The following is a 13,074-nucleotide window of genomic DNA, read 5'->3' as shown; positions in this document are numbered from 1 at the left end:
CAACACTGTATTTAAATGTCGCTGCGTTGCAGCATGGTTGTACTGTGTGTTGATGAGGATTTACTGGCCGCACTAGCCTGCTCTACCACTTGTTAGCCGATGCCTGGACACAGCTTTGGCCTCTGATATAACGTGTTAGGTAGTTACATGACATCTAATGTGCCATATGGCGTCAGAGTGCACATTAAGGTCATTCAGTCACTACACACATAACTGACCTACAATAATGTTATAGAGCTGTAATAGTCTATAGTGTTTTGTTATGAATATCTACATTATAACACTGTAGGTCTGTTCTATATTTCTTTGTTTATTATTGAGGGGACAGCAACATTTGAATTTGAATAGTATTATTTTACACTGATTTGAACCTGAATGACCTGTGCTGCCAAAGTAGCAAAAGGTTAGCCTAAGTGCTGTAAGTTAGTGTTTGAACTCAATGGTCATTGACAATTATTTAAGATATACTGTACTGTACAACGCTCAATATTGCTACCGTTTATTTACCACATTTACCACAAAATCACTGTGTTATTCACATACAGGTACACTATATATAGAAAAGTATGTGGGCACCCCTTCAAATTAGTGGATTCGGCTATTCCAGCCACACCAGTTGCTGACAGGTGTATAAACTCTAGCACACAGCCATGCAATCTCCATAGGATCTCCATCTGGCAGTAGAATGGCCTCACTGAAGAGCTCAGTGACTTTCAACGGAGCACCGTCATAGGATGCCACCTTTCCAACAAGTCAGTTTGTCAAATTTCTGCCCTGCTAGAGCTGCCCCGGTCAACTGTAAGTGCTGGTATTGTGAAGTGGAAACATCTAGGAGCACCAACGGCTCAGCCTCGAAGTGGTAGGCCACACAAACTCACAGAACGGGACCGTCAAGTGCTGAAGCACGTAGTGTGTCCTCGGCCGCAACACTCACTACTGAGTTCTAAACTACCTCTGGAAGCAGCTTCAGCACAATAGCTTCATGAAATGGGTTTCCATGGCCGAGCAGCCGCGCAAACATAAGATCACCATGCACAATGCCAAGCGTCGGCTGGGGGGTGTAAAGCTCGCCGCCATTCGACTCTGGAGCAGTGGAAACGCATTCTCTGGAGTGATGAATCACGCTTCACCATCTGGCAGTCCGACGGACAAATCTGGGTTTGGTGGATGCCAGGAGAAAGCTACCTGCCCAAATGCATACTGCCAACTGTAAAGTTTGGTGAAGGAGGAATAATGGTCTGGGGCTGTTTTTCATGGTTCGGGCTAGGCCCCTTAGTTCCAGTGAAGGGAAATCTTAATGCTACAGCATACAATGACATTCCAGACGATTTCATGCTTCCAACTTTGTTGCAACAGTTTGGGGAAGGCCCTTTCCTGTTTCAGCAACCTTACTAATGCTCTTGTGGCTGAATGTCAGCATGACAATTCCCCAGTCCACAAAGCAGGTCCATACAGAAATGGTTTGTTGAGATTGGTTTTGAAGAACTTGACTGGCCTGCACAGAGCCCTGTCCTCAATGCCATCGAACGCCTTTGGAATGAATTGGAATGCCAACTGCGAGCCTGGACTAATCGCCCAACATCAGTGCCCAACCTCACTAATGCTCTTGTGGCTGAATGGAAGCAAGTCCCCTCAGCAATGTTCCAACATCTAGTAGAAAGCCTTCCCGGAAGAGTGGAGGCTGTTATAGCAGCAAAGGGGGACCAACTCCATATTAATGCCCATGAATTTGGAATGAGATGTTCAAGGAGCAGGTGTCCACATACTCATGGTAATGTAGTGTATCTACCTCAATACTCCAGTATCCCTGCACATTGTGAATTTGGTATTGACACTGACCCTGAATATAGCTGACATTGTTCTGTTTTTGTCTTACTTCCTATTTCTTGTGTTTTTGGGGGGGTTTTTACGTTTTTTTTTATACTAGTTTGAAATTGAGTACAGCACTGTTGGATTGGGCTTTCAAGTAAAGCATGTCACTGTACTTGTGCATTTGACAAATAAAACTTGAAACTTGCCATAGTTCAATAGTATAGATAAGCCTCACATCAATTGGAGTTATTTTGTGATGCACTGTAACCCTCAGAGCTTACAGTATGTTGGCCTCAGAAGTAGAAATCACAGTTTGTGGTTGCTGGTTGAAGTTGGAGAGCTGCTTACATGTACAGTAAATCTGTTGACTGGCCTGTTATTCCAGCAGGCATGTGATGTGGTGTGGCTGGACTGACTTCTGGTTATGTCCCAGTGCTAAGTGCTTTCCCATCAACTGTACTCTCATCTGAGATAACCTTTCTGTCATTAGACATAGACCCCTGGCCTTACCTATTAAAAATGGCCATTGCGCCACCAGTAGAGAATCTACACGCACGCACACACACACACATACAGTATACACCATTTTTACTATCTATCTGAAGGTGTAGTAGTACTGTGGTGTGGATTATAATGATAGGTGGGTAGTAGGTGAGATGGAAAGTAGCCAGGAGACCCAGTCACAACTTACAAGGGAATTACTGCCATCTGCACAGCACACACACACACACACACACACACACACACACACACACACACACACACACACACACACACACACACACACACACACACACACACACACACACACACACACACACACAGAAGAGTCCAAAGCCTGCTGCCAATTATATTAATGACCCTAACAACACCAGGGCCGGAGCAGGGAACAGGGGGCGTCGCCTTAAGACCTCAGCAGATTTGTGTGAAAGCCCTTTGAATCCAACACTCCCTCCTCCTCCACTCACCCACACACACACATCACTCACACACACACACACACACACACACACACACACACACACACACACACACACACACACACATACATACACTCACACACACACACACACACACACACACACACACACACACACACACACACAACACACACACACACACACACACACACACACACACACACACACACACACACACACACACACACACACACAAAACCATGCATACTCACATACACATACAGACACCTCCCCTCTCTCCATGCAGCACAGCTAGGTAACACGAAGGCTAAAAATATCTCCTTGCCATTGGCTAGCCAGTTTGGTCCATCTGGTTCCTAACCCTTAGGTAAGTAGAGAACTGAAGGGAGAGGGAGGGAGAGAGTGTGTGTGTGTGTGTGTGTGTGTGTGTGTGTGTGTGTGTGTGTGTGTGTGTGTGTGTGTGTGTGTGTGTGTGTGTGGGGGGGGAGGGCTCACTAAAGTCTTACTAGAATGTGCTCTTACTATTCTACCTCAGTACAGTTTTGACATGAAGCAATATCAAAGGCTTAGAGGCAGGTGCCCACCTGTAGTTTTTAATAGGATGCAGGTAGGGAGGGTGTATGAAAGGGGTGCAGTGGTCAATTTGTGGGGTGGTGTCGGGGGAATGGGGGTTACAGTACAGCAAAACCTATAGTTTCCCTAAATCCCCTTAGCGTCTTCCAATCTGTCCATGTGACGGTGAAACAATGTAAGCCTCTTAGTCTTAATCCACAGCCTGTGGGGAGGTGAGTGTATGTCACAGGGCTGTAGCTGCTGTCCCTTGGGCACAGATCAGCAAAAAAGGGTGCTATCTAGAACCTAAAAAGGTTCTTAGCCTTTCCCCATAGGAGAACCCATTGAAGAACCCTTTTTGGTTCCAGGTAGAACTCTTTTGGGTTTCATGTGTTACTATTTCCACAGAGAGGGTTCTACATGGAACCAAAAAGGGTTCTACCTGGAACCAAAAAGGGTTATTTTATGGGGACAGACAAAGAACCTTTTGGAACCTTTTTTCTAAGACTGTGGGATCAGCGTACAGTACCCTCGACCCAAACCTTAGGTTAAGTTGGCTGGCACCTTGGTGTTGCCCTGGTTTTGCCAACACCATGCTCCAACCAACTGAGCCGTATTGGAACCACAAGTGTTGGTTAGTGTTCCATTTCTGTCCTAATAGTTTTGCCTGTCCACATATTCCAAACAGTCAGTTCTGTGAGAGGGCCTTATAGAAGTGTCTCGTATTCCAAACAGTCAGTTCTGTGAGAGGGCCTTATAGAAGTGTCTCATATTCCAAACAGTCAGTTCTGTGAGAGGGCCTTATAGAAGTGTCTCGTATTCCAAACAGTCAGTTCTGTGAGAGGGCCTTATAGAAGTGTCTCATATTCCAAACAGTCAGTTCTGTGAGAGGGCCTTATAGAAGTGTCTCATATTCCAAACAGTCAGTTCTGTGAGAGGGCCTTATAGAAGTGTCTCATATTCCAAACAGTCAGTTCTGTGAGAGGGCCTTATAGAAGTGTCTCGTATTCCAAACAGTCAGTTCTGTGAGAGGGCCTTATAGAAGTGTCTCGTATTCCAAACAGTCAGTTCTGTGAGAGGGCCTTATAGAAGTGTCTCGTATTCCAAACAGTCAGTTCTGTGAGAGGGCCTTATAGAAGTGTCTCATATTCCAAACAGTCAGTTCTGTGAGAGGGCCTTATAGAAGTGTCTCGTATTCCAAACAGTCAGTTCTGTGAGAGGGCCTTATAGAAGTGTCTCGTATTCCAAACAGTCAGTTCTGTGAGAGGGCCTTATAGAAGTGTCTCGTATTCCAAAGAGTCAGTTCTGTTAGTGTGACACAAAACACTGTGGGCCTGCATGTTATCACAGAGCAGTTCTCCAGTGACTATAACAGTGTGGGCCTGCATGTTATCACAGAGCAGTTCTCCAGTGACTATAACACTGTGGGCCTGCATGTTATCACAGAGAAGTTCTCCAGTGACTATAACACTGTGGGCCTGCATGTTATCACAGAGCAGTTCTCCAGTGACTATAACACTGTGGGCCTGCATGTTATCACAGAGCAGTTCTCCAGTGACTATAACACTGTGGGCCTGCATGTTATCACAGAGCAGTTCTCCAGTGACTATAACACTGTGGGCCTGCATGGTTATCACAGAGCAGTTCTCCAGTGACTATAACACTGTGGTTATTGTCAGTGTCACATCTTGGCAGATGCAAAGATTAGAGGAGTAAAAATAGCTCTTTCTGTCTCTGTTAGGTGAGGATCTGACAGGCTGGCCAAGTGGCTAGATGGGGCAGGGTCAGAGTGCTTAGTGAAGGGGCATGTTTTGGAATAGCTGAATCAGTGTGCACAAGGCTGTAACAACTGCATAATTGTCTTATAACATAGATATCATTACTTGTAGTCCAGGTGTACAAGTGTACCAAGTTTCATGCTTTTATATTCCTTTACTTGATACAAGTGAACTTTTATACTAATATGTTAAACAGTTCTGGTCTATTTGTATGCAAGAGGTTGACAATTCTAGAATGTTCATGAATGTAAACAAAAATATTGTAAAAGTATACATACCGGTAGTCTTTCTACTGTTCATTCTTTTGACTAAAAGGTGTTCTGTTGAGTATGTAGCTCTCCTGTATTCAGACTGAAAGGTGTTCTGTACAGTATGTAGCCCTCCTGTAGCCCTCCTGTATTCAGACTGAAAGGTGTTCTGTACAGTATGTAGCCCTCCTGTAGCCCTCCTGTATTCAGACTGAAAGGTGTTCTGTACAGTATGTAGCCCTCCTGTAGCCCTCCTGTATTCAGACTGAAAGGTGTTCTGTACAGTATGTAGCCCTCCTGTAGCCCTCCTGTATTCAGACTGAAAGGTGTTCTGTAGAGTATGTAGCCCTCCTGTAGCCCTCCTGTATTCAGACTGAAATGTGTTCTGTACAGTATGTAGCCCTCTTGTAGCCCTCCTGTATTCAGACTGAAAGGTGTTCTGTACAGTATGTAGCCCTCCTGTAGCCCTCCTGTATTCAGACTGAAAGGTTTTCTGTAGAGTATGTAGCCCTACTGTATTCAGACTAAAATATGTTCTGTAGAGTATGTAGCTCTACTGTATTCAGACTAAAATGTGTTCTGTAGAGTATGTAGCCCTACTGTATTCAGACTGAAAGGTGTTCTGTAGAGTATGTAGCTCTTCTGTAGCCCTCCTGTATTCAGACTAAAATGTGTTCTGAAGCGTATGTAGCCCTACTGTATTCAGACTAAAAGGTTTTCTGTAGAGTATGTAGCCCTACTGTATTCAGACTAAAATGTGTTCTGTAGAGTATGTAGCCCTACTGTATTCAGACTAAAAGGTTTTCTGTAGAGTATGTAGCCCTACTGTATTCAGACTGAAAGGTGTTCTGTAGAGTATGTAGCCCTTCTGTAGCCCTCCTGTATTCAGACTAAAATGTGTTCTGTAGAGTATGTAGCCCTACTGTATTCAGACTAAAATGTGTTCTGTAGAGTATGTAGCCCTACTGTATTCAGACTGAAAGGTGTTCTGTAGAGTATGTAGCCCTACTGTATTCAGACTGAAAGGTGTTCTGTAGAGTATGTAGCCCTTCTGTAGCCCTCCTGTATTCAGACAAAAATGTGCTCTGTCCCCTTTCTGTTTCAGACTACCTATGTTCCCCAGAGGAGAACGTTCACATGATCGACTTCACACGGTTCAAGATCCGAGACATGGAGACAGGGACGGTGCTGTTTGAGATCACCAAACCCCCTGTACCAGGTATGGGATATGTCAAAACTACCGTATTAAACAGCACAGATATTAGATGCATGTACTGTGTATGAGCTATATGTTGGTAATGTATTTAATCAAGACATGGAGACAGGGACGGTGCTGTTTGAGATCACCAAACCAACAGCACCAGATCAGTAATAGGCCTGTTCTGTGCTAAATATAACCATTAGTATTTGTGTTCCCTAACATAATCATATTCATATATACATGTCAACAATATTCTCTCTTATTAGAGCCTAGGATATATGACTTGTGGCACTAAACTAAAGGTCATAGCCTCTGATAACGAAGAGGTTTTAAGACCTACAATATGTGTGAGCAGCATATACCTCTGGGTTAACTAGGCCCAGGCAGTAATATGCATGATTCATCAACAAATGACTCCTATTAGCTAGGTCTCTACTGAGAAGGTGTTATTTCGCTGTGTGAGGATCATCTAAGGCTCTGAAACAGTGTCTATTCAGAGAGGTACACAGCAGAGAGACCGTGCTTCAAAACAGCAGGCTTGTTAACGTGGTCTGTTTTGTGACACTGTGGCAGCGGGCGAAAAGAAGGATTTTGACCCCAACGGAGGCCGCTTCGTCCGTTACCAGTTCACCCCTGCCTTCCTGCAGCTGCGCCAGGTCGGCGCCACGTAAGTCACAGCTAAGATGGCCGCCTGTGTGGGTGTGTAAGGGTGGTGGAGCGGTGGCCATTCAGTGCCCTGCTGTTCTCTTCTGAGAGGAGACAGATGGGGAGGGCTATTCTCAGAGAGTGAGAGGTGGTGTGTGTGTGTGCGTGCCTACGTGCTTGCGTGCATGTTTGTGTGTGACAGATACCAAGGAGGCAGGAAGGCTACACAGTAGGGGGAGAAAGAGAGGGAGAGAGAAAAAAAAGGAGGCAGAGAGGGCGAAAGAGGGAGAGAAAGAGAGATGAGAAAAAGGACAGTCAGGCCAGATGTTATTAATGAACTGCAGTGGGCTAAACCAGGGTCTCACAGAGTGGTTATTGGTAGTCTAAAACACATCTACATAGAAACCAACGTCTACACCTCACACACATGGTGATGGGCTTAATTAAAGAAGACACCTGTACCATGTCAGATATAGAGTTGAAATGTATTGCATTTTTACATTTGGAGTTTTCATCCCAATATTACACTTTATATACATCACAGAAGACTGAAACATAGCAAAACAGTTTGGCATAGAAACACCAGATTTTCTGCTGTTTATTTAAATTAATGTTTATTATGAAATTATGAAAAATGTGAATAACATTCCACACAAGGCCACTAGTCATTTGAATGCAAGAAAGGGCTACTGTAGAGGGGGGAAATGAGGAAACATGGAATTACACTTTGGTTCTGCAACAAACTATAACAAACAAATGATGTGTAAGTGTGTTTCCAATAGTTTATCAGATCACTCTGTCCCCCTGTCCTCTCTGACACAGTGTGGAGTTCACAGTGGGAGACATGCCCATCAACAACTTCAGGATGATTGAGAGGCACTACTTCAGAGAGCAGCTCCTCAAGAGCTTTGATTTTGAGTTTGGTTTCTGTATGCCCAGCAGCAAGAACACCTGTGAACACATCTACGAGTTCCCCCCTCTATCAGAGGACATCAGTGAGTATAGACACACATAGAAACAGAGACACAGACATAGCATGCATGCACGCACTTCCTGTACCCATACGACACAGTTCGACACACACACTCACTCAAACACACACACTGACGTGTCCTTCCTCTTCTTCCTCAGTGCGTGAGATGATCCTGAACCCATACAAAACGCAGTCCGACAGCTTCTACTTTGTGGACAACAAGCTGGTGATGCACAACAAGGCAGACTACTCCTACAGTGGGAGTCCGTAGGAGCACAGGACTTCCCTAGACACCTAGACCCACCCCCCCATGGGACCATGGACAGACAGACAGACAGACAGACAGATAGACAGACAGACAGACAGACAGACAGACAGACAGACAGACAGACAGACAGACAGACAGACAGACAGACAGACAGACAGACAGACAGACAGACAGACAGACAGACAGACAGACAGACAGACAGACAGACAGACAGACAGACAGACAGACAGGCAGACAGACAGGCAGGCAGACAGACAGACAGATGACGAACGGAGAGACGTATGGACAGGTCACAAGCAACAGGACTGATGGACAGCTTTTTTTCTCCAATCAGAATTCCACCATTGCTTGTTATCCCCTAAATTGCAATCCCCTACTCCAATCTCTTGCAATGACCTCTCAACTTTCTGTGTCTGATAGAGAGTGTTATAGATGTGTACACAGTCTAGCATACATAAACACACACAGACCTTCGCTATGGGACACATCTGATGTGGCCTGATCTAGACAAAATAAATGCACAACCAGTACAGTATATAAGGGCCAGTAACAATGACTGAGATTGAATGTCTAGTCAGTGTGTTCTCAGTCAGTCAGCTAAAGAGAAAAAGAGAAAGGGAAAGAGAGAAAAGGAGAGACAGAAAAAATGAAAAGAGCGAGAAAAAGAGATAACGAGCATCTGCTTATCTGCACTTCATCTCATTGACATTTACAGTACCAGTCAAAAGTTTGGACACACCTACTCATTCAAGGGTTTTTCTTTACTATTTTCTACATTGTAGAATAATAGTGAAGATATCAAAACTATAAAATAACACATATGGAATCATGTAGTAACCAAAAAAGTGTTAAAAAAGTTGCCACCCTTTTCCAGTATGACAGCTTTGCACACTCTTAGCATTCTCTCAACCAGCTTCATGAGGTAGTCACCTGGAATGCATTTCAATTAACAGGTGTGCCTTGTTAAAAGTTCATTTCTGGAATGTCTTGCCTTCTTAATGCGTTTGAGCCAATGAGTTGTGTTGTGACAAGTTAGGGGTGGTATACAGAAGATAGCCCTATTTGGTAAAAGACCAAGTCCATATTATGGCAAGAACAGCTCAAATAAGCAAAGAAAAACAACAGTCCATCGTTACTTTAAGACATGAAGGTCAGTCAATGCAGAACATTTCAAGAACTTTAAAAGTTTCTTCAAGTGCGCAAATACCATCAAGTGCTATGATGAAACTGGCTCTCATGAGGACCGCCACAGGAAAGGAAGGCTCAGAGTTACCTCTGCTGCAGAGGATGGGTTCTTTAGAGTTACCAGCCTCAGAAATTGCAGCACAAATAAATGCTTCACAGAGTTCAAGTAACGGACACATCTCAACATCAACTGTTTAGAGGAGACTGTGTGAATCAGGCCTTCATGGTCAAATTGTTGCAAAGAAACCACTACTAAAGGACACCAATAATAAGAAGAGACTTGCTTGGGCCAACAAACATGAGCAATGGAAATTAGATCGGTGGAAATTTGTCCTTTGGTCTGATTAGTCCAGATTTTAGATTTTTGGTTCCAATCGCCATGTCATTATGAGACGCAGAGTAGGTGAATGGATGATCTCCGCATGTGTGGTTCCCACCATGAAGCATGGAGGAGGTGGTGTGATGGTGTGGGCGTGCTTTGCTGTGATACTGTCAGTGATTTATTTAGAATTCAAGGCACACTTATCCAGCATGGCTACCACAGCATTCTGTAGCGATACACCATCCCATCTGGTTTGCGCTTAGTGGGGCTATAATTTGTTTTTCAACAGGACAATGAGCCAACTCACCTCCAGGCCGTGTAAGGGCTATTTGACCAAGAAGAAGAGTGATGGAGTGCTGCATCAGATGACCTAGCCTCCAAAATCACCCGACCTCAACCCAATTGAGATGGTTTGGGATGAGTTGGACCGCAGAGTGAAGGAAAAGCAGCCAACAAGTGCTCAGAATATGTGGGAACTCCTTCAAGACTGTTGGAAAAGGATTCCAGGTGAAGCGTGTTGACAGAATACCAAGACTGTGCAAATTTGTCATCAAGGCAAAGGGTGGTTACTTTGAAGAATCAAAAATATATCATATATTTTGGTTACTACATTATTTCATGTGTTATTTCATAGTTTTGATGTCTTCCCTATTATTCTACAATGTAGAACATTAAAAAATAAAGAAAAACCCTTGTAGGAGTAGGTGTGTCCAACCTTTTGACTGGTACAGACAGACAGACAGACAGACAGACAGACAGACAGACAGACAGACAGACAGACAGACAGACAGACAGACAGACAGACAGACAGACAGACAGACAGACAGACAGACAGACAGACAGACAGACAGACAGACCAGCTGTCTGTTGCATTACCAAGTGACACCGACACACAATTCTCTGACATAATCAAAACATGTATTCTATTCGAGCAAGCAGAACCTATATATTTCTACTAGGGTTCTGCTACTTTTTTTTTACTCTTAAAGAAAGTCAAAAAAGTTTCTTGAATTTCTAATAAATAGCCATTAGCTCTGAATGACTCGTTGTCCCTGAAAGGAACAGTAGTACCGTTTGATGAGGTTCTTTGTTGATCACCATTCCAGTAGAAACCAGTTGAATGCCATTAGTGTACATTACATCGTAGAATGGGACAGGTACTCTTTTAATGTGAATGTGTCGTATTTAGGGTGGGAAAATTCTAGCTTTTCTAAAATTCCCTGGTTTTTCAGAAGTCCCTTTTGGAGGATTCCTGGATTTCTTATTCCAGCCTGATTCCAGGAATTTTCCAACATGGATTTTTGGAAAAACTGGGAATTTTAGGAAAGTTACTGGAATTTTGCAACCCTAGTCGTGTTTATTTCCATATACTCATAGTTTTATCTTCTAAAGTATTTTTTTAAGTAGCCACTTTGATGAGTTAAAAGTAGGCGAAGGATAGTCATATATGAACTCAAAACCAGATATTCATTTTGATATCCAGCACATATTTAGTCTCAAGAGATCTGCAGATGTATTTATAAGAAATGTGGTTATTGTAAATTAAAATGATGTAAAGTTTGGACAGTTGAAATGCCACTCAGAGAAATAAATATATGTGATTTTTTTGGGAAGTCTTGAAATGCGACTTGTGGTCTTTTTTCACTTGATACCCAAGATGGTAAAACAATGACACCAGCTACAATATGTGGGAACAGCCAATTATAACAAAGGTTATTTTACAATGTCTGGATAGATCTGTGATGGACAGAAATTAGATAGACGCAGAACAAATTGTCTAGACTAGAATATCAAATCATGAATCAGTTCAAGCACTATAAATCAATCAGTTCCAGCGCTATAAGTTTACTATACACAGTTATTCCATACAAGAAAAAGGGCCTTTTCACACATGCTATGACTAAAATACACTCTCGAAATATGTTCCTGGTAAGGTGATGTCACCTTATTCATTTTCATAATTATGGAAGCTAAGTTATTAGATAGGGCTGATAGGAACCAGAGGAAGTTCTGAGAACAGTTGTCCGGCTCTGCCTTGATATTGACTTCCATCTTCAATGGTAATTTAGCTAAAAAGCTTTGAAAACTATTTCTAGAAAGAAAATGTATTGAGTTAACAGTGAGTATGTTCCCTGTTTCGTATCAGAAATTATGCTAAGACAAATTTTGTAATTACATTCATTAGCTTTGAGCTAAAAACCAGATGGCTTGAATCATCTCGTCACCATAAACTGAATAAAATGCAAATTGAAAAAGCGGGAACATATCACACCAGAGGGCTTATTCAGGAGAATGAGACTTCACAAAAGGTTCAACATAGAAATGTGTTGTGTAGAACAGATATGATTCTCTGTAGTGTAGAATAAGGAAGAAATGTCACCAGCTCCCTGCCTGTGCCATCAAACCCCTACAACTTATCCAGAACGCCGCAGCCCGTCTGGTGTTCAACCTTCCCAAGTTCTCTCACGTCACCCCGCTCCTCCGCACACTCCACTGGCTTCCAGTTGAAGCTCGCATCTGCTACAAGACCATGGTGCTTGCCTACGGAGCTGTGAGGGGAACGGCACCTCCGTACCTTCAGGCTCTGATCAGTCCCTACACCCAAAGAAGGGCACTGCGTTCATCCACCTCTGGCCTGCTCGCCTCCCTACCTCTGTGGAAGCACAGTTCCCGCTCAGCCCAGTCAAAACTGTTCGCTGCTCTGGCACCCCAATGGTGGAACAAGCTCCCTCACGACGCCAGGACAGCGGAGTCAATCACCACCTTCCGGAGACACCTGAAACCCCACCTCTTTAAGGAATACCTGGGATAGGATAAAGTAATCCTTCTAACCCTCCCCCTACCCTTCCCCCCCAAAAAATATATAGATGTACTATTGTAAAGTGGTTGTTCCACTGGATATCATAAGGTGAATGCACCAATTTGTAAGTCGCTCTGGATAAGAGCGTCTGCTAAATGACGGAAATGTAAAATGTAAATGCTGTATTTCTATCAACAACTCTAACGTTCCATTAAATAAGTCACTACTGCTCTCTGCTGCCATCTTGTGTGAAGTTAGGTGGTACTGCACTCTACTCCTAATCACTGAACAATCAGGTGTGTCATGAGCTTTTGGATCCATTCATTCTCATGAATGTCAAGTTTTGAAT

At 43.4% G+C, this 13,074-nt stretch overlaps 1 protein-coding gene across 1 annotated transcript in view; it reads left to right on the top strand.

Moving 5' to 3' along the window:
- LOC106612852 (protein unc-119 homolog A) overlaps nucleotides 1–11,547 on the top strand; it is a 30,987-nt gene extending 19,440 nt beyond the window's left edge. The window contains exons 2-5 of the mRNA XM_014214427.3: nucleotides 6,437–6,550; nucleotides 7,106–7,199; nucleotides 8,000–8,172; nucleotides 8,309–11,547. Coding sequence (XP_014069902.1) covers nucleotides 6,437–6,550; nucleotides 7,106–7,199; nucleotides 8,000–8,172; nucleotides 8,309–8,421 — 494 coding nt within the window. The 3' untranslated portion in view covers nucleotides 8,422–11,547. The remainder of the gene's footprint in view (nucleotides 1–6,436; nucleotides 6,551–7,105; nucleotides 7,200–7,999; nucleotides 8,173–8,308) is intronic.
- Nucleotides 11,548–13,074: the final 1,527 nt, after the last annotated feature.

This window comes from Salmo salar, chromosome 09 (genome assembly GCF_965601325.2).
Source record: "Salmo salar chromosome 09, fSalSal1, whole genome shotgun sequence".
Taxonomy (NCBI): domain Eukaryota; kingdom Metazoa; phylum Chordata; class Actinopteri; order Salmoniformes; family Salmonidae; genus Salmo; species Salmo salar.
Note: the sequence above shows the minus strand (reverse complement) of the source record. Positions and strands in the feature narration are given on the sequence as shown.